At 37.6% G+C, this 26,617-nt stretch overlaps 1 protein-coding gene across 1 annotated transcript in view; it reads left to right on the top strand.

Annotated features, from left to right (window-relative positions):
• PCLO (piccolo presynaptic cytomatrix protein) overlaps positions 1 to 26,617 on the top strand; it is a 378,386-nt gene that overhangs the window by 188,364 nt on the left and 163,405 nt on the right. The window contains 4 exon segments of the mRNA XM_019798053.2: positions 5,695 to 8,598; positions 8,600 to 8,979; positions 8,981 to 10,827; positions 11,194 to 13,202. Of these exon segments, the coding sequence (XP_019653612.2) occupies positions 5,695 to 8,598; positions 8,600 to 8,979; positions 8,981 to 10,827; positions 11,194 to 13,202 (7,140 nt within the window).

Below are 26,617 nucleotides of genomic sequence, written 5' to 3'. Positions count from 1 at the left end.
AATTTTGGATGAAAAAATATAGTAAAAATCTTAACATGTACTTCTTATAACCCATGACATCATTTTGCAAACTTGCCCAGGCTTTTGCACCCATGGCCGAGACACCTGTCTGAATAATTTAGTTTGGCTTTCTCAGCCCTGTGGAATATGACTCCAATATAACTTGTAAGCAGCCCTTAATATTTCCCACAAGTGAGCTATAAAAAACCAGCCAGATATGCCTCTGTGTAGTTCCTGAGGGTAGATGGTCCTTTTTCCCCTCTACACCTGCGCTCAGGTTTCTGTGCATTGCTGCTTCTCGCTTCCGTCAATCTGATTGAAAAACTCCCACCTGGACCCCTGGGCTACTTTTCTCCCCAGTGGCTGTCACTTCTGCTGCTGCACTCCCTGTATTGACTGGTTTTAAATTTGTTTCTGTTTGAAATCAAGATAATATTCTTAATTTATCTCTTAGTACATTCTTGGCACTATGTTAAGTATTTTCTCGATCATTTCATCCACAGAACAATGGATGAGGTAAACATTGTACGTTGTAAATGTTGTATCTTCTTTAAATTGAAAACTGAATTTCTGTACCCAGTATCATATGGCTAAGAATTCGGCACAACCGAGATTATAGTCCAGTTCTGATTATAAAAGAGTGGCTTTTCAACATTACACGTAATTCTTCTTATGACATTGTACCATCCTGCTTTTACATTATGATAATTATTATTCTCTTAGCAGCTCTCACTATAATCCCAAGCACTTTATGTAATATTTTACTGTTATGTTTATATTTATGCGTTTGTCATTTGTGTCATTCATATTTTCATAGTATATTGTTTACATTTCTTTGTCATCATATCTTCTTGTCTCTCCATTTATTCCTCTCTACCAAAATGTGTTTGTCAAATGGGAATAAAATGTATCCTAAAATATAATAAATAATTTGAAAGATACATTCTTCTTTACTTTGTTTGCTGTTTTAAAATTTCATGTTGCTACAGCGTTCTCTCTTTTTATCTATATACTTAAACAGAAAACTGCTTATCTACACTTGATATATTACATTGAAACACTATAGGTCACCTGATAAAAACCAAAATTTCAACATCCTTTAGCATAAACTTTTATTTCTGCCTAAAATGACCAACAGGTTAATATTCAGGTTATGTATAAGTCATTGTATATAATGGCAGGATAATCAGGATGAAAAATAATGAGTTTTTCTGTAGTGGAAAGGATTCCCATGTAGGTGAGAATATTTGATTTTTCTCTCCAGTCCCACTGAACATTATGGACTTAATCTTTAGAGTGCTAGTCGACTAGCAATCCATTTTGACCCTACCATTGTATAAATGATTAAAATCATTCATTTGTTATTTTACTTTGGCCCATTGAAATAAATGGCTTGGGAAAATTAAGCAATATCGCATCCTTTGTCTGTACAATCTTAAATTTAACCAGCAATTCGGTTCTTAATCCCAATAATATTAAAAAAACAAAAACAAAAAACTTCCATTTACCTTTAATATGGAAGGCTAAACATCTCAGCATTTGTGAAGGAGGCCGAACTGAGTTTGGCAGTGCACGTGTGTCTTGGTACATTCCCCATCACTAGAGAAGGCTTCAAGATTTAACACTATCAGAAGAATTTCAAATGGGTCAAGTTCATCACTGCCTCTCTCTGAATGGCATTGAATATTAGAAGGAAAAGGAATTCTCCTCTCTCTGCTTTTGGTTAGTAAGTAAAAAAAAATATATAGGAATCTTAGCCCCTGGAAATTTTGGGTAATTGTTTCATATACGTAGACTAGAAACGCTCAAGTACCATAATTCTATACACAGGAAAAGTGCAATAACAGTAACAGTAAAAGTAAGTGCAGGTAGGATCTATTGCTAAGTGTACTTAGAAAAATGCACAGAAAATGTGTTCCTTAGGGGAACTGAAAAATGATATCGCTATTAAAAAAAAATAAGGTATGTTTAAATTATGTTTGTTCCCACTCACTACCTTCATGTAAGATGACAAAATTCTCATGTAAAAAGTAGATGCCTGGAATTTTCTTCTTAAGTAATCATTTTAGAGGTCATTCTAGTTTGTATTACATGTAAAAAAATGAAATAGATAATTAATTTCAATTTCTGATTACCTATTCAAATGAAGAATATAAGGCATACATAAGAAAATTCAGTGATATTTATACACATACATGTATGTATGTGTTATGTATAATACATATGTAATTTAGAAAGAGGTGTTTGAATCTATTCATTTCATTAAATCTTAATATATTATCACAAGTAGTTTAATGTTCTCAAAAATAAGTATACGCCATACTTTTTTTTTTTTTTACAACCATATATTTTTGAAGCAACTAGGAGAAAACTTCCAATCTTTTAGTCCTAGGGAGTTAGAAGTTTGGAAGAAAATAAGCCAAATTATGCCTCCCTCTCCTAAATCTTTTGATCGTACTCCTCTAGAGTTGCAGTACTCCAGATAGCCATTTGAAGATTAAATAATTAGAGAAAACCAAACCCAACTTATACACTGTGTTTTATGATCTTCTCTGTTCCATCAACTCTTATTTGATCAAATTATTCCCTTGTTAAAAAAAGAAATCCATGAAGCAAGGGTGTGCAGTGTTAAATCTATATAGCCCAGTTAACTTGTGTGGGTACAAATTCCACTCACATACCTCCCAAAGGAAAGTAGACGGCCACAGGAGGGATAAATGCTTAGACAGATGAGTGTCGCAGTATGCCCATCTCTGTATATGAAGAGCAATTTTATTTCTTTTTTTGATTTTAGCAACAGAGGGTAAAAAGTTGAACGTGTAGGAGCCTTAAAGAGGCAAAGAGCTTGGTTGGTGTCTGATCTGGTAGTTAATAGCTAACAGTGTAATGAAAAAAATAGAAATCATTCACCTCTCTCAGGAGACTTTATTCCTTTGTTATTTAGTTAGTGTGAGAAGAGTTGACATTATGAATTTTTTTCAGTTTACCATGGCACAAGAAATCCATGACCAACTGTTTCTTCTAAACAGTTCAGATAAATGCCCCTTGGTCACCTAACTTGATTTTTTTTATTAACCACCCCAAACATTTTATCTTAGACCCACAAGCCTATAGAGCAAAATGTTTGCAGACTTTTGCTACCTCATAATATGGAGAGGAAGAGTCATTTAGAGGGAAAAATCATCACAGCATCATCATACATAAATAATGATTGAATCCTCTGTGGAATGTGGAGGAAGAGAACAGGAGAGGGGCAAGCGGGGGAGGTGGGTAGAACATGGTACTAAGGAAAGAAAGAAAACATGAACAAATGGGAAAAGGCCACAGAAGGGGATTGTAGGATAGGTATTTTGATATTTATGTGTGTTAGTCTTCTGCTTAATGTATCTTAATTTCCTTTGTTACGTTATATGTCTGGTTTTTATTTCTGTAAAATGTAGAACTTGTAGAATTCATTGTATAAAACTATAATTTCTCTATTATACTCTATTGTTATATATAACAATGGTTACATTTCCTCCATATATGGATAATTTATTACATTGTTCTGTTTTATAACTTACGCAGACACAAAATAAAGAATACAAGTGACACCATCACAATTTGATTACGAATTTTTTTTTTTTTTTTTACTTTTTCTCTTTTACAAGGCGCTTAGGTCCCCCACCCCTCTGGTTATGGTATTTACTGTGATTTAGTGAAGGGTGGAAAGGCAGATAAGGAAAGACATAGAAAGCATATTGACTCAAAAAAATTGTGCTCATCATTATGTGGGATGTGAGGAGATAGAAACATCCCTCTACTCAAACCATCTAGGAAGATTTTATTAGAAGTCTGCTTCACGTGTGCTTACCTCTTTAATGTGCAGCTCTTAAGACAAAGGAACCAAAATTAGTTGGGTGCTCATCAGCCCTACTACTAAAGTCTTGCAACTGCCGATAAGTAACTTTTTCCTGGGGAGACATCTGATTTGACCCAGGAAAGTTAATTCATGATAAACCAAAGAATAAGTATTGGGTTTTTTGCGCTAAAGTCATGAATAATATATCACTGTCTTTTTGAATTTGAGTTGTGTCCTGTTGTTAATTTGGCCAAAGCATTTTACCATATAATGTGTTCAAGATACATCTCTAACCATACACATTAACAACAGGTAGTAAGATGAACGTGAGTGTAAAATGAGTATCAAACCAACAGCTTCTATATTTGAGAACTCTAAGAAGGAAAAGGAGGAGGAGAGGGAGAAAGAGAGGAAGGTGGAGTTGAGAAGGAAGGAAAGAAGGAAGAAAGGTTATTGCAAGTTTGTTTTTTGCTCAGCCTGACATTTGTCTGATCATTTGGGCTACAGGTGGGTTGGAGGAGCCCACGCTTACAAACCCACTGAAAATATTGAGATGGTTGGTTCAAGATACAGACTTACTGGAATTGAGGTGGCCTCATAGGCCAGGGTCAGACAGAGCATGTCCTCCTGTAGCTTGTTTTCTGACCCCTTTATCCCATAGGGCTGTGGGGTTATTTTAACACCCTACTTTAAGCATGGAAACCAATTGGATTAGTTGCGTTTCATTTTTCTCATAGGTATTTATAGTTTGGACTTATGCAAAAAGTCTCTATTATTTTCATTTAAGGCCACTCTGATTCTTGAAACAAATTGCTGGAATGGCCTTATCATAGCCCAAGGAAAGCAGCATGTCAAGGCTGAGTTCTGTCTACTTAGTGTCCTGGCTCCCTTGAAAGCCTGTCATTCCATTTACAAAAGTTAGTTATTGTACTGGTTGAAAGGAACTGACTTTGACATAGTGTAAAGATGAAAGTCCAAGTATTTTCAAAATCAGAAGATATTTATAAGTGATATTTATTAAATATCTTTGAGGTATGCTGAAGATAAATGACATTAACAACACTACAAAAATAATAGCTGTATATTTCTCTTTAGCTAAAGCTATGCGTTAAACTAATTATTGCATAACTTTTTCAAATTTATTAAATATTAGTAATAATAATTATTGCAAACTTTTTCAAAGTCTCTAAACATTCATTTCAATGATGTAGAATAATAATATTAACAACAATACCAAGTAAATATTGTGTCTTAATGTCTTTAAAGTGTCTTTAAAAGACACTTAGTAGTGTCTTATTTGAATCTCTCTCTCAAAAAAAAAAAATCTTTTGTGGTAGTTGAGACAGATATCATTATGGTCATACTACCTGCATATTTTTGTTAAGTAAAATTTCCAACATTTCTTACAACTCGTAGCCAGGTACAAAGCCCACCCTCTGATTTTTTTCTTTCTTTGCCTGTCCTCATGATTCAAAAATATTGATTGTATTAATGAAAACATTAATTTTTTTCTTTGACAGTTTGTAACTTTTCCCCAAAGTAAATGTACTGAGAAAGATAATGATGTGTTTGAAAGAAAATTGAATTGAAATTTAAAAAGATAGAGTATTAATGGAAAAAATCAAATGTCGTTGAGAATTGACATTTAATTAAACTTAGGTTAAATGAAAACTAACCTTAGTATGTATCAACTACTTTCACTTTTTTTGTATCCAAAGATTTTTTTAAAAATTACTGGCATATAGTTTAAAATAATTATTCCTCAGTTCATAGTAATTGTTTGGGAGTAATAGAGAGGCCGTATTACTAGTTTAATCGTGTTAAGTTTTCCTGTATCTTTTCCTCCCTGCTAGGAAAAGGAAGATGACAAATCAGACACTTCAAGTTCTCAGCAACCAAAAAGCCCACAAGGTCTGAGTGACACAGGATATTCTTCTGATGGGATATCAAGTTCACTTGGTGAAATTCCAAGTCTTATTCCAAGTGACGAAAAAGATTTGCTCAAGGGACTCAAAAAGGACTCTTTTTCACAAGAAAGCAGCCCTTCCAGCCCCTCAGATTTGGCTAAGTTAGAAAGTACAGTCCTATCCATTTTGGAAGCTCAGGCAAGTACACTTGTTGAAGAAAAGTCAGAAAAGAAAACCCAACCTCATGAGGTTTCTTCTGAGGCGCCTAAGGACCAACCAAAAACTCAGAGTTTGTCTGAAACCATAGAAACTACAATTGCAGAAGAAGAGCTCACAGAAAGTCAAGAGGAAAAAGACACTTTAAAAAAAGATAGCCAACAAGATGTTCCTTCCAGAAAAGACCATGAAGAAAAGTCTGAGTTTGTTGATGACACAGCTACCAGAAGACAGCTTTATGATTCAGTTGAAGACAGTAGTGAAAGTGAGAACTCACCTGTTCCACAAAGAAAACGGAGAACTAGTGTTGGTTCATCTAGCAGTGATGAGTATAAACAGGAAGATAGTCAAGGATCCGGTGAAGAGGAGGACTTTATTCGAAAACAAATCATAGAAATGAGTGCTGATGAAGATGCTTCAGGTTCTGAAGATGATGAGTTCATTAGAAGCCAGCTCAAAGAGATCAGTAGTAGTATTGAGAGCCAAAAGAAGGAAGAAACAAAAGGGAAAGGGAAAGCAACAGCAGGGAAACACAGGCGACTAACTCGGAAAAGCAGTGCAAGCTTTGATGATGATGCAGGGAGACGCCATTCATGGCATGACGAAGATGATGAGACATTCGATGAAAGTCCTGAGCTTAAGTACAGAGAGACTAAAAGTCAGGAGAGTGAAGAACTTGTAATTGCTGGAGGAGGAGGGCTGCGTCGATTCAAAACAATTGAACTCAATAGCACAATAGCAGATAATTACTCTGCAGAGTCCTCACAGAAGAAAACAGGTCTGTATTTTGATGAGGAGCCAGAATTAGAAATGGAAAGCCTGACAGACTCTCCAGAAGATAGGTCAAGGGGGGAAGGATCTTCTAGTCTTCATGCTTCCAGCTTCACTCCTGGAACATCCCCTACGTCGGTGTCATCACTTGATGAGGACAGTGACAGTAGCCCCAGTCACAAAAAAGGAGAGAGCAAACAGCAACGTAAAGCTAGGCACAGGTCACATGGTCCTCTTTTACCTACTATTGAAGATTCTTCAGAGGAGGAAGAATTGAGAGAGGAAGAAGAATTACTAAAGGAGCAAGAAAAGCAGCGGGAATTGGAGCAGCAACAAAGAAAGACTTCTAGTAAGAAATCGAAGAAAGACAAAGATGAACTTCGAGCACAGAGAAGGAGGGAAAGACCAAAGACACCACCCAGTAATCTCTCCCCCATTGAAGATGCATCTCCAACAGAAGAATTACGTCAGGCTGCAGAAATGGAGGAGCTCCATCGATCTTCCTGTTCTGAATACTCACCTAGCATAGAATCAGACCCAGAAGGTTTTGAAATAAGCCCAGAGAAAATAATAGAAGTGCAAAAAGTTTATAAATTGCCCACAGCTGTGTCTTTGTACTCACCAACAGATGAGCAGTCTATTATGCAGCAAGAAGGTGGCCAAAAGGCATTAAAAAGTGCCGAAGAGATGTATGAAGAAATGATGCATAAAACCCACAAATATAAAGCTTTTCCAGCTGCAACTGAACGAGATGAAATGTTTGAAAAAGAGCCTTTGTATGGTGGGATGTTAATAGAGGATTATATTTATGAATCTCTAGTGGAGGACACATACAACGGTTCGGTAGATGGCAGTCTGCTAACAAGGCAAGAAGATGAAGATGGATTTATGCAGCAGAGAGGGAAAGAGCAAACAATAAGAATTCCAGAACAGATTTATGAAGATCCTATGCAAAAAATAACAGACTTCCAGAAAGAGTTTTATGAGTTAGAAAGCTTACATTCTGTTGTGCCTCAAGAAGATATTGTTTCAAGCTCTTATATCATCCCAGAAAGCCATGAGATAGTGGATCTGGGTAGTATGGTAACTTCTACCAGTGAAGAAAAAAAATTATTAGATGCCGATGCTGCCTATGAAGAACTCATGAAGAGGCAGCAGATGCAGTTAACACCTGGATCCAGTCCAACCCAGCCCCCCATCACGGATGATATGACAGAGTCTACCATGGACTTTGACAGGGTGCCTGATGCATCTTTGACATCAAGTGTTCTCTCAGGAGCATCTCTTACAGATTCGACGAGCAGTGCAACTCTCTCTATCCCAGATGTCAAGATAACCCAACATTTTTCAACAGAAGAAATTGAGGATGAATATGTAACTGATTATACAAGGGAAATTCAAGAGATAATTGCCCACGAATCACTGATTTTGACCTACTCTGAGCCATCAGAAAGTGCTCCATCTGTCCCACCTTCTGACACACCCTCTCTCACGTCATCTGTTTCTTCGGTTTGTACCACAGATAGCTCCTCACCCATTACTACCTTGGATAGCATAACCACGGTTTACACGGAGCCAGGGGACATAGTAACTAAATTTGAAGATTCTGAGGAGGTCACTTCATCAACATATTTTCCAGGCAGCATTATAGACTATCCGGAAGAAATAAGTATATCTTTAGATCGGACTGCAGTACCAGATGGAAGAACTAGTGCTGATCATATTGTGATTTCCTTATCTGATATGGAACCTCCTATCATGGAATCTGTAGGAACTAAACCCGAGGGGCTCATTGCTGACACTATTTCCACTGACTCATCTACATCTGAAAAAGACCCAGTGAAGAAAGCCAAGAAGGACACTGGGGAATGGAATTATTCTCGAGGTCTTGGAAGCTTACAGAGATAAAAGGGAAAAGTCTGAGGCTGAACTAACAAAAATGGGCTTCTCTGAAACTGTGTTCGATCACCCTCAGTCTGCTCTGGCAGTGGAGGAGCAGGCTCCAGCAACATGCCTTCTAGATGGACGGGTCTTCGATCAAGCAAAACCTGCATCTCACTTCCCATCTGGCAGTCCTTCTGTTACCTCTCTTCCAACTAAAACTCGTCCATCCTTTAGAAGCTCTTCTTTGGATGCATCAGCCCAACCTCCTCCCCCTCCCCCTNGTTACCTCTCTTCCAACTAAAACTCGTCCATCCTTTAGAAGCTCTTCTTTGGATGCATCAGCCCAACTCCTCCTCCCCCTCCCTCCTCCTCCACCTCTTCCTCCACCAACCTCACCTAAACCAACTATTCATCCTAAAAAAAAGTTACCAGTTACAGCTCCAGTGACTCTAACTCCTACAGCTACACCTCTAGTTGATGCTGTTACTACATTAGAGGCCACAGCTATTCCAAGAAGTAGTGGGTTACCTATAACAAAAATATGTACCACTGCACCTCCTCCTGTTCCTCCTAAACCATCTTCCATCCCATCTGGACTTGTATTTACACACAGACCTGAGCCAAGTAAACCTCCAATTGCCCCTAAACCAGCAGTTCCTCAGCTTCCAGTAACTACGCAGAGATCAGCAGATACACATCCCAAACCAACAGGTCTATCTTTAACATCAAATATGACACTAAATTTAGTGACTTCAGCAGATTATAAATTACCTTCCCCTACTTCCCCACTTTCCCCTCACTCTAACAAGTCCTCCCCAAGATTTTCCAAATCCCTCATGGAAACCTACGTGGTTATCACGTTGCCATCTGAACCTGGGACTCCCACAGATTCTTCAGCTAGTCAAGCAATTACCAGTTGGCCCCTGGGATCACCCCCCAAAGACCTGATTTCCATCGAACCAGTGTTTTCTATAGTTCCTCCTTTAACAACTGCAGGAATGCCAAGTTCTTCAGAACAGAGCTTATACATCTCTGAAGCTCTAGAGACATTTTCTGCTCTCCCTGTCACAACACTCTCTTCATTTCAAGCAGCCCCAACCTCAGGGACACAGTTTTACACCACTGACGTTTCTAAGGCTGAGATCTTAGCAGCCAGAAGTGCAGTCCCTAGTGTTGGTCCCAGCAGTGTGTCTATCCCAATTCCCCCAGAGCCTCTTGCTCTGGATAACCTACATTTAGAGAAGCGTCATCATAAGGAAAATGGAAAGGTGCAGCTTGTCGGGGATGCCATTGATTTGCGTACAGTACCAAAAGTAGAAGTTAAAGCAACTGAAAAGTGTATGGATCTTTCTGCTTCCACGATGGATATGAAAAGGCAAAGCACCACAAGTGACATTTTTGGCAGACAGATTAGTGCTGTCCAGCCATCTATTATAAATCTCAGTGCAACTCCATCCATAGTAAGGCCGATGTCCCTGGTCACTGAGACGGTGACTGTTGTCACGTGCGTAGCTAGTACCAGTTACACCACAGGCACAGAAAGCCTGGTGGGCGCAGCACATGCAACCACAGCACCACTTCAGCTTACTACATCAAAGCATGCTGAGCCCCCATATAGGGTACCAAGTGGCCAGGCTTTCCCTGCAGTTAGAGAGGACGCACCAATCAACTTATCCTTAGGTACTTCGGCATACCCAGCAACATCGGCTATCACAAAACCCATCACTGCGCCTCCTGTTGGTGTCACAAATGGATGGACTGATAGCATCGCATCCCAGGGGATCACTGATGGGGAAGTGGTAGACCTCAGTACAACAAAGTCTCACCGAACTGTCGTAACAATGGATGAATCCACTTCAGGTGTGGTGACCAAAATAATAGAAGATGATGAAAAGCCTGTTGATCTGACTGCAGGGAGAAGAGCTGTATGCTGTGATATGGTTTATAAGTTACCCTTTGGAAGGAGCTGCACAGCACAGCAGCCTGCAACGACTCTTCCTGAGGACCGTTTTGGTTATAGGGATGACCACTATCAGTACGATCGGTCAGGGCCGTATGGTTATAGAGGGATTGGGGGAATGAAACCATCCATGTCTGACACTAATTTAGCAGAAGCAGGACATTTTTTCTATAAAAGTAAAAATGCTTTTGATTATTCTAGAGGAACTGATGCAGCCGTAGATCTAACTTCAGGGAGAATAACCACAGGTCAGTATGATGTGGCAGCAGACCTTTCCTTGAAATGTCATTACGGTGTCCCTCATCTCATTTCAGGATGAAAAATGTGGTCCCTTTTCCGATTTTGTTACTTTTTGTCTGTCTTTGGATGTTTTGGCAACATATTTCAGAATACATGTGCGCTTTCGTTCCTTCATTTTTTTAAATTTATTCTGCCCAACGTCACCTGCATGTGCCTGCATGTTCAGCATCGCTTTGATTCTGCATCTAATTAGGTTAACCTGTGGATTTGCATGCAGTCCCATTCATTATGTTCATCAAGATTGAGAGGGCTTTCAAACCCAAAATGCGTCATTCCTTCTAGGAACTGGACTATAACTCTACCCTGTATTTCAGGTGAGGTAATGGATTATTCAAGCAAGACTACAGGTCCATACCCTGAAACACGACAAGTCATTTCAGAAGTTGGGATTAGTACCCCACAGTATTCCACAGCAAGAATGACTCCACCTCCAGGATCTCAGTATGGTGTGGGGAGCGTTTTGAGGTCATCTAATGGTGTTGTCTATTCTTCAGTAGCAACACCAATTCCCTCCACATTTGCTATCACCACACAGCCTGGCTCCATTTTCAGCACCACAGTGAGGGATTTGTCGGGCGTGCACACAGCTGACGGGGTGACTTCATTATCCGCCCTGCACCAGAGCCAGCCAATGCCCAGGTCCTATTTCCTAACAACAGGTGCGTCTGAAACAGACATTGTGGCAACCGGCATTGATATCAATGCCAGTTTGCAAACTCTTACGATGGAAACTCTTACTGCTGAGACAATAGACTCAGTTCCCACTTTAACCACAGCATCCGAAGTGTTTTCTGAAGTGGTGGGAGATGAAAGTGCTATTTTAATGGTCCCTGAAGAAGATAAACAGCAGCAGCAGCTTGACTTGGAGCGTGAACTCTTGGAACTGGAGAAAATTAAGCAGCAGCGTTTTGCTGAGGAACTGGAGTGGGAACGTCAGGAAATTCAAAGGTTCCGGGAACAAGAAAAGATCATGGTTCAAAAGAAGCTGGAGGAGCTGCAGTCGATGAAGCAGCACCTTCTCTATCAGCAGGAAGAAGAACGGCAAGCCCAGTTCATGATGAGGCAGGAGACATTAGCTCAGCAACAGCTACAGCTGGAGCAGATCCAGCAGCTGCAGCAACAGCTTCACCAGCAGCTAGAAGAGCAAAAGATTCGCCAGATCTACCAGTATAACTATGACCCTTCTGGAACGGCTTCTCCACAAACCACAACGGAGCAGGCCATTTTGGAAGGTCAGTATGCTGCCCCAGAAGGCAGTCAGTTTTGGGAAACCGAGGATGCAACCACCACTGCCTCGGCCGTTGTGGCGATTGAAATACCACAGAGCCAGGGGTGGTACACGGTGCAGTCTGATGGTGTTACTCAGTACATCGCCCCACCCGGCATCCTGAGTACTGTTTCAGAAATACCCCTGACAGACGTGGTGGTAAAGGATGAGAAACAGCCCAAGAAGAGAAGCTCTGCCGCCAAAGGCCGCGGACAGTATGATGAGCTGGGAGAATCTGACGATCCCCGCGGCTTTAAAAAGATCATGGACAGTGGTGTGCAAACTGACGACGAGGACACAGCAGATCGGAGTTATGTGAGTAGGAGGAGGAGAACCAAGAAGAGCGTCGATACGAGCGTCCAAACCGACGATGAAGATCAGGACGAATGGGATATGCCCACCAGAGCAAGGCGAAAAGCTCGAGTCGGCAAGTATGGTGACAGCACGATGGAGGCTGACAAGACCAAACCCCTTTCCAAAGTCTCCAGTATAGCAGTTCAGACAGTAGCGGAGATATCTGTGCAGACTGAACCAGTTGGAACCATAAGAACACCATCAATACGGGCGCGCGTGGATGCCAAGGTAGAAATAATTAAACACATTTCAGCACCTGAAAAGACTTACAAAGGGGGCAGTTTAGGATGTCAAACAGAAGCAGATTCAGACACACAGAGCCCTCCATATCTGAGTGCCACATCTCCACCCAAAGACAAGAAACGCCCAACACCTTTAGAGATTGGTTACTCATCTCACCTTCGGGCAGATTCCACACTACAGCTGGCTCCTTCCCCACCCAAATCTCCAAAAGTCCTTTATTCACCCATCTCACCACTTTCACCAGGCAAAGCCTTAGAATCAGCCTTTGTACCTTATGAAAAACCCCTCCCTGATGATGTAAGTCCGCAGAAAGTACTGCATCCAGATATGGCTAAAGTGCCCCCCGCAAGTCCTAAGACAGCCAAGATGATGCAGCGGTCCATGTCTGACCCCAAGCCTCTGAGTCCAACAGCAGATGAAAGTTCCAGGGCTCCTTTTCAGTATACCGAGGGCTACACGGTAAGAGTGATTCTTTTCAGTTAGAAGGCAATAGATGAGTTGATGTTAACCACGTGTTTGCTGACTTGAGCAGGCAATGAGGCTCCTGGTACCTTTGAAACCCAGTACTACAGTTTAGTGAGGACTATTGCATTAGAAATTTGGGGAAAAATAGAAAAGTATACATCCATTTAGAAATACCAAAAAAAAAAAAAAAGGCAAGCATCTTAGGTGTGGCAAAATGAGAAAGAAGTTTGTTATTTTATAACTTCATGAGACTGAAAGTTTGCTTCTAATCTTGAAATCTCCCAAGTGTCAATTGTCGACTCTGCTTTCAGTGAGTAGAATTAATATTCATATTTAGGTATGATGGAATAAATACTGAACACAAACAGACAAAGGATGGCCCTAAATTTAGACCCATGGGTACTGGAAGTCTTTAGCAGGAGGGTCTTTGGAGATCATCCAAGCAGTTTCGTCTTCCTACGGCCAGAATATTTTCATTAAAAGGCTTAGAACATTTATTGCTTAAAAGAGAGCATTTCTAGGGCAGGTAGAGGAAAGTAATTTAATTTCATAGTTCATCTGTGCTTGTTTAGTTTCTGGAAACTTTCTTAATCTAACCTCAGGTAAGCCTAAGTCCCAGGGCTTACAGAAGCAAAAAGAATTTTTATATTTCTTTGAATAATAGTGGTTAATTATTGAAAAATATATAGGCATGCTTCAAAGGAGAAAGAACATATATAGATATGTTGGACACATCTGTGAAGATCTCTCCAGCTGAGATAATAAGAAATGGTAATAATCAGGTATAAAAACACGTGTATCCTACTTTAAAAGTCTAATATATAACAGAAGGCTGTTGATAAATATGATGGTTCAATTTAATACAAGATGTTCAAATTAAAAGTTCTCTTAATTTACTGGTTTGTGAACTCCAGGTCTTCAAACCCTGAAGCTTCTAAATAGGTTTATCTGAGACATTGCTGTATTTCTGCTGGCCCATGTATATTAAACATTGGCTGTGGGCTGAAAAACATGCCATTAAATATAACTATAAGTCTATAGGTATATAGACATCTCCATAAGTATATTAAAAATTATAAATTCATGTCTGTTCTCTAGTTTCATAGTGACAATTTATTATTACATATTTTCCCAAACACTGTGTCCTAAAAGTAAAATTGTCTTCATGTGGGGGACAGAGGTCATAACTGTTAGGTTAGGAAACCACTGGTGAATTGAAATTTCATTCAATTTACAGAGAATTATTTTTTCTCTGGCTTTGTTTCTAGAATTAAATCTATTGTGAGAAGTGATTTTCAACTCAGCTATATGTATAGGTATTTATTTTTATAGCAGTGGCATATAAATTCACCTAAGAGTTGCTTGGAAAACTTGGAAAATGTGGCTTTTGACAGGACTTTAAAGTAATATTTACGGTTTGTGTCCTTAGAAAGAATAAGCTTTTCCAGTTGGTGTGTTGGTCATTTACTTAATGTATGGCCCTGTACCCTTAATTCATATGAACTCAGAGAAGAGGTTGGAGTTGTCAGTATTTTTTTCCACACAATTCACTTCAGATTTGGAAGTGTGAAATGAAAGATACAGTGAGTTATGTGGGTTCTATTACAGGTAATGCTACTGAATAACTATTTAATCACAAAAGAAGTTGAGTAGAATTACTAAATAATTTCTGAGCCTGAAAAATCCCAGGTGGATGAGCCTCAAAGCATAATTCAGTAGTTCCTTTTTCTAATTGGTCCAACTCAGTGCTTTAATATGGAAGAATTGTGTATCAATTCAAAGATACTGTTTTATTTCATGCGCAAGGTAGACCATTTTTGTATACAGGCAATGTTTTTGGCACTGTAGATACTTTGATTCTAATATGTGAATTTTATAATTGGTTTCTTTGCCCATTTCTAGACATGCGTTGAGTCTGTTTTAAAAACTAATTTAATTCCTTCATTATAAGCATGGATTAGTTGTATTGAAAAGAATAATCTTCTAAGTGATATTCATAGTGATATGGGTTTAAGAAGTTTAGCTCAGTAATTTACATACTGTTAATTTTCTCAGACCAGTAAAGTTGAAAAGAATCATCACTTGGTAGCCATTGAGACAACACGGTATAAAATGCATACTGTAACATAGCATAAAAGAGAAGTTCTATCCTGTATGAGATGCTGTGCTGAGATTTCCTTTTTATGGAAATGTTAGGAAATATTTCAAAGAGGAGGTTCTGAAACATGAGAGTGAAATCTCTGTCAGACCATGAAGAGAAAAAAGGAGGTCTCTCTAAATAGAGGAAACAATATGCAAAGGTTCAGACTGAGGAACAGACATAAAGCAAAGGGGAGGAAGATCTTTACTGTAAATGAAACTGGAAAGGTAGTAAAGAACATGTCACAGGGCATTTAATTTGCTGAGTTACAGTTTGAATTTCCTTCCCGTGGCTATCAAGAGATTAGACCAAAGGCACCATCTTTTTTTTTTTTTTCAAAAAAAGTTAATAATAAAAATAAAATAATAATAATAAAGCACTGTTTTGTACTTTTTGTTTATTCTCAGGGAAATGTGAACTGATTTTTGCTTGATTGGTTCATTTTTGGTCCTCTTGCCATATTTGTCTTCGTAAACTATCTCAGAAACTTTTTGGAGTACTTTAATTATTACCAGATTCTTCCTTATGGGTCAAATCTTCCTTCCCGGAGTTTCAGAACATTAGTCTTAATCTTGCAGTTTGGAACATCAGAGATTTAAATTTGATTCTATTCCTACCCCATAGGAATTCAACTGTGTGGAATGAGATCCTTTAACTCGCATATGGCTTTTCCATCATGGAACGTGGGTCACATCTTTGACACAGGAATTCTAAGGCAGAAGGATGATTAGTGTCTAGTTAGTGTTTCATTGGCACTTTGAGTTCATGCTAAGCCCTAAGATGTCTTATATATTCAATTAATTAAAATTAGCACTAATTAACAGAAAATCACAAAATAATGTGCTCAATGTGCATAACTGAAGCAGGGAGTTATCTGAGTTAATTTTATGGAGTTCCGTAATGTTCCCCAGTGTCTATAAGAGTGAACTGTATCCCCTTTCTAGACCCCATCATTCTGGTATCAAAGTCATAATCTATGTTTTGATAATGTGTATGTAACCAGGGCACCTGGGTGGCTCAGTCAGTTAAACATCTGCCTTCAGCTCAGGTCATGATCCTGGAGTCCTGGGATCAAACCCCACATTGGGCTCCTTGCTTAGTAGGAAGTCTGTTTCTCCCTCTGCCCCTCACCCTGCTTGTGCTCTCTTACACACACACGTGTTCTCGCTCTCTCAAATAAATACATAACATCTTAAAAAAAATTTATGTAACCAGTTTTATCTTGTAGCTTACTTCCTTTTACAAATGTAAATTTTTAACTCTGAGTAAAGGTGGGATAAAATTGCTGCCTTTTCCCTTAAGTCTTCAGTTTGCTCCCCAGGAAAATTCTCAAGAGATATCACAGAAACAAGGTCAACATTTATTCCTCCCCATGAGATTAAGCTGACTACCCAGATATGACTTGATAATGATGTATTTGCATCACAATTGAGAAAGCTCAGGAAGAAGTATGCTTTCTAATGAAAGGTAGTATGTACACAATGATTTTCTCACTTTTATTAGTAAAACTATTCTTCAACTAGAATGCTTAATGGAAGCCAAATAGTTAAAAATAGGTAGAAAGTGGTATGGAATGATCCAGTGACTATCGGTAATGATTAAATGAAATAATATTTACCACCTTCCTATCACTAAGTCTGACAACTGTAGGTAACTAGTCGTGTTGATTCCCTCTCCTTAGGTTGACATTGGCAATATCTGTATGTCCTTAGCGCAAATTTGCCAACTGTCATTAAAGAGCTTTACTTTACGGATTGGTGCAAATAACTCTCAAATCTCCTAGTAACTATGTAGGCTTTCATATTCTCTGGACTATATAATGCCTCTTCTCTAGAAATATCAGATTCCTGTTCTCTGTGCCGATTTTAAATGTACTCTTCTGGGTAAATAAACCAGAGCTCCAAATGTGTTCTGCACGCCCTTTATCTTTCTTATATACAACGAGATTGATTTACATCATTGCCTCACATGATCAATAACTTCACCAAGGAAAGTTAATATAGCATATTCTCTACAAAATCAGGGGAGAAGGTGACATCATCCATCGGGAGCAATAGCATTGTAAATTCAAGGAATTTGTTTGGTGCTAGAAAGGGTCTAATTCACTCAAAAGATTTCTTGATCTTAAAAAATAGCATTTTTGAGTGATTTCTTTAAAAAAAGACATGTATTTCAGAAATAGCACGTTTTGCCAATGAGGATACATACCACTTTTTGTACTAAAATAAGCTACATTTAAAATGATATCACCTCTGTATGTTAAAAATCCTAGGCTGAGTGTTAAAGCTGTTTTTTTCCTTATCCTTAGACTTATTGAGCAAGCGTAGAGCTTTTTGAATAATAAGGCACACTCCCTATTAAAATCTTCTTATTCTAGACTTTAAGCCAGGATCCTATTGCAAAGCAGATGGTAATTCATGAGCTGATTTTTACAAGAATATGTTTTGCTTCACTGATTGCTGTTTTGATAGCTATTTTTAAGATTTTTGGAACCCTTTAATATGTATTTCTGAAAGTAATTTCCATAACCTAAAGTGAAAAATTTTATTTCTGTCTATAATTTCTGTCAGAATATACAGAATTAAGAAATAATGACTGCGACGGCCAGGTATGATTTAAAAATTAATAATTACTAGAGGTTGCTTTTTATTACTCTGTTTGGAAAACAAGGTAAATCAGTCTATTAAAACTGACTTTGATGAAATTACCCATTTTATAATGGTGGTATTTATGTATGTCAGTAAAGATTAGTCAGATATTAAAGATTGGCTTTGTAAATCATAATTATTCTTTCTGTAGCTCTTTCTTCATTACTAATATTTTTCTCATTATAGTTCTTTATGATTAAAATCTTGCACTTGGAAATGCAGCTGTTTTAAAATTGAAGTAGGAAATACTATTTTAAAGGGTTTTCCAAAATAAATGACAATAAAATAATAATTTATGGAAATTATTAGGATATAAAAATAAAAACTAATGTCTGTACATATACATATTGTATATACACATTATATATTATACATTAATTTATATATTTCATATATACATATACATATAAAGTAAGTGAGTTGAAAACGAGAAAGTTTTTAAGTTGACCTCATCAATTCAGTGTTCAGTAGTTAACATTGCTGTAGTCCATACGTAAGAACGAATTTCAAAACAAAGGTTTTTAGACTGAAGGAGAAAAAAAATCATTTGTATTATCCTTAATACATCTACATTTCAAAATAAGCAAATGAGCATAATTATAACAAACACTTAAAATGTCACACTTAAATATTCGGATATGCCTGTTTAACACAGGGGAGTTGTGAATTAATAGAGCATTGATTATTACTGACACGGTTAAAAAAAATAGAACATTAATATTAATTAGCTTCTTAGGTATATTATCATAGTATTAGTTTCTGATCAATTCACTACACTTTCTCTTGTGGATAGTTGTGCTATTTGTAACTGACTAGACAATGAAGCTGCATACGTATTCTCCCAAATACATCCCTTCCTAACATAAACATGCACTTTTGTAGATTTGTACAAATTTCTAAAAATTACTAATTATTTATTGTTGTCTATGACTGGAAAAAATTAGGAAGCAACTAAAATGATTATAATATAAAAATTTGGAAATTTGATTTTATACTTTGAGGTATAAGCTATATAGAGGCATCACAATGTATCCTAGTAGTTGTATGACATTTCTTATCATCATATTCAACATCGGAATACAGAAGTCCCTCCTTATCCATGGTTTTGCTTTCGATTGCTTCAGTTTCATTTGTCAACCACAGTCTGGAAACAGATGATCCTCCTTCTGAAGTATTGTCAGAAGGTCAGTAGCAGTCTTAACGCTCCATCATTCACCTCACTTTATCCCATCACATAGGCGTTTTATCAACTGGCATCATCACAAGAAGAAGGATGAGTAGATTACAGTAAGATATTTTGAGAGAGAGGGAAAAAGAGACCACATTCACGTAACTTGTATTATAGTATATTGTTGTAATTGTTCTATTATTGTCATTAATCTCTTACTCTAATTTACAAATTAAACTTTGTCATAGATATGTGGCTATAGGAAAAAACAGTTATATGGTTCAGTACTATCCATGGTTTCAGGCAACCACTGAGGGTCTTGGGACGTGTCTCCCATGGATAAGGGAGGACTACTGTCTACGTTTATAATAGCTGTATATGCATATATGTCCATATGTACAGTATACATACATAAAATACTTCATGTGTTTGTGGCCTCATATAACTAATACATTATTTTCACATGCAGTAGCTTGGTTGAGATCCAAACCACTTATTTTCTGTAGGCTTTATGTTTATTTTATACCATAGTCTGAAGATGAGGAACCAAAAGTTCCATCCTCAACCCCCATACTCAGCCAAGATAATTCATTTGCATCAAATGAAGCCCTGGATTTAATAGGATTTTCTTTATGGTACTGTTCTGTATCATGAATGCTGTGTAGAGTTTGAATTAGGAGAACACTAGAACATGTGTGATGAGGTAAAAGAGTCTTCGATGAACTGGCTAGTTCAAACTACCTCAGTTTATTTAGCCTGAAGCTATAAAGAAAAATGGGATTTTTTAAAATCTATTTTATTTTAACCTCAAGAGCAAGGTGCAAGGGATTCAACTTAAAACAGTCGAAAAATTGAACCTTAATGCTTAAAAACAATGTAAGAAACCATTAAGCTAGATTTTATAGAACTGCTTTTGCAGAATTTTTTTTGGTCAAAAAATTTTATGAAATGGCAAATAAAAACTTAGCTTTTTCCTCTTGAGGAAACAAAAATTCAATAGAAATAGAAGATTTGTAATAGAAGGTGATTACACTTGTCGCTTCTCCCCTCTCCTCTAGTGAATGATTACATATGTTTATGGAAAATTATATATATACAAACATTGTTTGGGCTGTCTAATAAGCCATCTTAGCTACGTGAATAAATTGCTCTTAGTAGATTGGACCACATTTTAATTTCTTATCTATTAGGTAGTATATTTTGGCATGACAGGAACAAGGCAGGTCCCCATTGTTTGGTTTTCGGTAAAACTCTGCCCTAATCACAGAGCTGAGTCTCCAGGCTGAGAAACTACTTAGATGCTTAGTCATTTACTTCTTTGAACCTTGATGTGAAATCTCTGAGGCAAGGACTAATTACTGCTAATTGTAGAGAATTGTATAATACTTTGTGAAAGATTTGATATCACAATATTAATTTTACTTTTGATGTGAATAAATGTGCATGAATTTCTTCAGAGTGTCATAAGTATTAAAGCAATAGAAATGTTTGTAACAGAAAAAGCAGTGTTATATTTAGAGAAAGCTTCTTTGCTGGTGGTTTTGCAGTTTTTCCCTTTGTGGCAGGAGCTGATGCCTATAAATGCTCACTCAAATGCACAACACTCAATAAGCTGAGGTTTCATTAATTATCCATTTGGAAAATCATCTAATCACCCATCCATGTATACCATTATTCTTACGTAACTGAGTGTGTAGAATTGATAATTGGAAATAAAAGTTAACTTCTTAAAATGTTTAGTAAATACATTGTTATATTTATATCAGCCCATGAGTTTTATCTTCTATAAGATACTTAGTAAATATTTAGTAAATATATTGTTATATTTATATCAGCCCATGAGTTTTATCTTCTAAAGGACTTAGTAAAATATTCCTTGCCAATTTTTTAACTGGACTGCCTTCTTTTATCGCTTGTATATAGTGTCGTCTTTCTAAAGAATCAAATGGTTCAGCAGTTGATAGGGAATAAGGATCATAGTCAAGTACTGTACAAGGAAAATTTGCTCTTTAATTTGTGGGGAGCTATTTCACATGGTTTGGGCTTATAAAAAATAAATATTTAATTCATTGCGAACATAGGTAGATAAAAGGAACTCTGAACTATTTTAATGCCATGTTTTAATTTTTGTTTTATTTTTATCTGAACTATCTTAAGGCCAAGGTTGTGTTCTAGGCCCAAGGATGGATAATCAATCAATGAGAAAGAAACAAAAAACAGTAGAGATTTCTGTGATTTTGTGGTTAGGCTCTTGAAGAGTCTAAACATAAAATATCTTTATTATCCCAAGATAACTTTGCACCACTGTTAAAATGGTCATTATGTTTTTTATGACTTTTGGTAGGTAGTCCTTGAATTGTTCCTCGAATTGCTAATGATCTAGTTCTATGAAAAATGTTGGTGTTATTTTGGTCAGGATTGCATTGAATATATAGATTGCTTTGGGTAGTATAGACATTTTAACAATTATTATTCTTCCAGTTCATGAGCATGGAATGTTTTCCATTTCCTTGTGTCTTCTTCACTTTCTTTCATACATGTTCTTTAGTTTTCAGAATATAGATCTTTTACCTCTTTGGTTAGGTGTATTCCTAAGTAGGTATCTTATGGTTTTAGGTGCAATTGCAAATGGAATTGATTCCTTGATTTTTCTTTCTGCTGCTTCATTATTGGTGTATAGAAATGGAACAGATTTCTGTATGTTGATTTTATATTCTGCGACTTTGCTGAGTTCGTGTGTCAGTTCTAGCAATTTTTTGGTGGAGCCTTTCAGGTTTTCCACATAAAGTATCATGTCATCTGCAGAGTGAAAGTTTGATTTCTTCCTTGCTGATTGGGTGCCTTTTATTTCCTTTTGTTGTCTGATTGCTGAGGCTAAGACTTCCAGTACTATGTTGAACAATAGTAGTAAGAGTGGAATCCCTGTCTTGTTCCTGACCTTAGGGAAAAGCTCTGAGTTTTTTTCCATTGAGGATGTATTAACTGCGGTCTTTCATGTATGGATTTTATGATGTTGACGTATATTCCCCCCATCCCTACTTTCTTTATTTTTGAATATCGAGCCACCCTTGCAGCCCAGGAATAAATCCCACTTGATCATGGTGAATGATTCTTTTCATGTACTTTCGGATTTAGTTAGTTAGTATCTTGTTCAGAATTTTTTCATCCATGTTCATCAGAGTATTGGTCTGTAATTCTCCTTTTTAGTGGGGTCTTTGTCTGGTTTTGGAATTGAAGTAAGGCTGGCCTCACAGAATGAGTTTGGAAGTTTTCCTTCTATCTCTTTTATTTGGAACACCTCCAGAAGAGTAGATATTAATGTTTGGAAGAATTCCTCAGGAAGCCATCTGGCTCTGGATTCTTATTTGTTGGGAGATTTTTAATTACTGGTTCAATTTCTTTGCTTGTTATGGGTCTGTTCAAATTTTCTGTTTCTTCCTGTTTCAGTTTTGGTAGTTTATATGTTTCTAGGAATTTATCCATTTCTTCCACATTGCCCAATTTGTTGGCATATAATTGTTCATAATATTCTCTTATAATTGTTTGTATTTCTGTGGTGTTGGTTGTGATCTCTCCTCTTTCTTTCATGATTTTATTTATTTGGGTCCTTTCTCTTTTCTTTTGGTAAGTCTGGCTGGGAGTTTATCAATTTTGTTAATTTTTTCAAAGAACCATCTTCTACTTTCATTGATCTGTTCTACTGGTTTTTTGATTTCTGTATCATTTCTTTCAACTCTGATCTTGATTATTTCCCTTCTTCTGCTGGCTTTAGGCTTTATTTGGTGTTCTTTTCGTGGCTCCTTTGGGTGTAAGGTTAGGTTGTGTGTTTGAGACTTTTCTTCTTAAGGAAGGCCTCTATTGTTATATGCTTCCCTCTTAGGACTGCCTTTGCTGGATCCCAAAGGTTTTGGACTGTCATGTTTTCATTATTATTTGTTTCCATCTATTTTTTAATTTCTTTTTAATTTCCTGGTTAACTCATTCATTCTGTAGTAGGATGTTCTTTAACCTCCACGTATTTGTAGTCTTTCCAAATTTTCTCTTGTGCTTGACTTCAAGTTTCGTAGCACTGTGGTCTGAAAATATACATGGTATGATCTCAGTCTATTTGTACTGGTTGATGCCTGATTTGTGACCCAGTCTGTAATCTATTCTGGAGAATGTTCCATGTGCACTCAAAAAGAATGTTAATTCTGCTGCTTCAGGATGAAATGCTTTGAATATATCTGTTAAGTCCATTCTGGTTCAGTGTGTCATTCAAAGCCATTATTTCCTTGTTGATCTTCTGCTTAGATGATCTGTCCATTGCTGTGAGTGGGATGTAAGTCCCCTACTATTAGTGTATTATTATCAATGAGTTTCTTTAATGTTGTTATTGATTATTTTATATATTTCTGTTATTATATATATAATATAAAATAGTATATATTTTATTTATTTATATATTTAGGCTCCTAAGTCGTTTGCATAACTATTTACAGTTGTTCTATCTTCCTGTTGGTTAGACCCCTTTGTTATGATATAGTGCCCTTCAACTCTTATTACAGTCTTTTTGTTTAAAATCTAGTTTCTCTAATATAAGTAGATGTCCATTAGCATGATAGATGGTTCTGACTGCCTCACTTTCAATCTGCAGATGTCTTTGGGTCTAAAAAGAGTCTCTTGTAAGCAGCGTACCGATGGTACTTGTTTTTTTCTTTTTTTATCCATTCTGATTCCCTTTGTCTTTTGATTGGAACATCAGTCCATTTACATTCAGAGTAATTATTGATATATATGAATTTAGTGCCATTGTGTTAACTGTAAAGTCTCCGTTCCTATAGATTGTCTCTGTTTCTTTCTAGTCTTTGTTGCTTTTGGTCTCTTTTCTGCTTAATGGGTTCCCTTTCATATTTCTCGCAGCGTTGGTTTAATGTTCATGAACTCCGGTAGTTTTTGCTTATCTTGGAAACTCTTTATCTCTCCTTCTATTCTGAATGACAGTCTTGCTGGATGGAGTGTTCTTGACTGCATATTTTTCCCACTCAGCACGTTGGATATATGGTGTCACTCTCTTCTGGCCTGTCAGATTTCTTTAGACAGATCTGCTGTGGCTACCGGTGTAAGTTAAGGACCTTTTGTCTTTACCTGCTTTCAGAATTCTCTCTTTATATTTGTATTTTGCAAGTTTCACTATGATATGTCCTGTTTTTGTTGATTTTGAGGAGAGTTCTTTGTGCCTCTTAGACTTGAATGCCTGTTTCCTTCCCCAGATTAGGGAAGTTCTCAGCTGTAATTTGTTCATATAAACCTTCTGCCCCTTTTCCCCACTGTTCTTCTCCTTGGACTCCTATGATATGGATATTATTGCACTCTGTGGAATTGCTGAGTTCCCTAAGTCTATATTCATGACCTAATAATTTTCTTTCCCTCTTTTCAGCTTCATTATTTTCCATAATTTTATCTTCTGTATCACCTATTTGATCCTCTCCTCCTTCCATCCTCATTGTGATTACATCCAGTCAGTTTTGTATCACAGTTACAGCATTTTTATTTTAGCCTGACTAGTTTTTAGATCTTTTATATCTGCAGCCAGGGTTTCTCTAGTATCTTCTATGCTTCTTTCAAGCCCAGCTAGTATTCTTTTGACTGTTGTTCTTAATTCTTGTTTAGATATATTGCTTATATCTGTTTTGAGCAAATCTCTGGCTGTAATCTCTTCTTGATCTTTCTTTTAGGAAGAATTCCTCTGTCTTGCTATTATGTCTAGGTTTCTTTCTTTTGTGTGTTATGAAAGCTTGTTATGTTTCCTGTTTCTGAGAGTAATACTATATTAAGAAGGGGTCATATGTTGTCCAGGGCCTGGTTCAGGAAGTGTTCTGGTTTATGCTATGTGCACTGTGCTGTTGTGTTTTGGCTGCTCTTTCCCACAGGTTAGTCATCTGCAGAGTTCCTCCTTGCTTGCAGTGGGGAGTGTTGAACCTTTAACTAGGTATGTTTTGATTTGTTTGTTCAGAGAAGGCTGATTAAAAATTTGAAAACTTTAAAAAGCCTTATCCAAGAAAAAAGGAAAAGTAACAAACAGACAAAAACTATAAGCCTGCTTCCAAAGAAAAAAAGAAAAATAAATAAAATAAAAAATAAGATAAAAATTAAAAAAAAAAAAAAAAAGAAAGAAAGGAAAGAAAAAAAGAAAGTCTGGTCCTATTTCTACCAGAACTGAAGCTGATGCTTTGGAGCACTCTATGATTGATAGACTTGGTATATGCAGGGGTTCTGTGTTGGTCTTCTGTGGGAGAGACCAGCAGTGCTGGCTCACAGTCCTCTGTGCCCTAGTAAAGATTCCCCTGCTGGTCACTGGGGTGTGGGGTTTGGTTTAAGTGACTCCAGCCTCCAGTGGAGGTGCTGTGTTTCTCTCTGAGTCCAACCATGCTAGTGAGCGGGTTTGGAGGTGTTGGAATATGGTGTCACCCTGGGGAGGTAAACTCACAGCCACTGCTGTTTGGTAGGCCCTCACAGAAAATCAAATTCTCTCCCCTCCTGTATCCCAGGCTTTCATCAGATCCCTGCCTTCAACCAGTCTGTGCCTGGGCCATTGGCAGACCCAGTGCCACAGTTCTCCTGTGTTTTATCTCTGGCCTGGGGCTGAAATTCAAAACTCCAAATCTTAAAGGACCCAGCAAGGCACGGACCCACTCCCCACCCCCAGAGGAGAACCTCGCAGCACTGCACCCTTCACCGTTCTGTCCCAGAAAAGCAGCCACTGGGCTGCACACATGCCTGGAGTCTATGGTGAAGTACAGCAAAAAGCTGTGACCAGGTTATTTGCCCTCTGCAGACACCTCTATCCTCTGCTGTTGAGAGGCCACTCAGTGGCACTTGGCAGGCCTTTAGTCCTTGGAGTGGCAATATACCCTCCTCCAAATGTACTCCAAGAAGGAGCACCTTCTCTTCCAGTGTGACCCAGGCGATCCCCACACCACTGCATCTTGCATGAATCCTATATGCTCCCCTCTCCTGCTTTCTCCCTCTCTCCCTTACTTTCGTCCACAAAAAGGGCTCCCTCTCCTCTACAGCACTGGGTCTTTTCTCTCCCTCATTTCATAGCTCCGAACCTCGCATCTGCCACATTCTCTCCCTCCAAATGTACAGATTGTTTTCCTAATCCTCAGATCAATTTCCTAGTTGTTCAAAATGATTTGATGTTGATCTAGCTGTGTTCGAGGGCCAAGGCAAGCTCAGGGTTCTCCTACTACTCTGCCATCTTAATTCCTCCCTCTCCTGGAATTTTGATAGAACTTGCAGTGAATCTGTTGATCACTTTGGGTAGTATTGCCATCTTAACCTATTAAGATGTTAGTTCTTCCAATCCATGAACATAGGATATCTTTCCATTTATTTAGCTATTTTTTCTCAGCAAATTTTTGTAATTTTTAGTATACTAAAAAGCATACTAATAAGTCTTTCACCTTTT

This window comes from Ailuropoda melanoleuca, chromosome 1 (assembly GCF_002007445.2).
Source record: "Ailuropoda melanoleuca isolate Jingjing chromosome 1, ASM200744v2, whole genome shotgun sequence".
NCBI lineage: Eukaryota > Metazoa > Chordata > Mammalia > Carnivora > Ursidae > Ailuropoda > Ailuropoda melanoleuca.
Note: the sequence above shows the minus strand (reverse complement) of the source record. Positions and strands in the feature narration are given on the sequence as shown.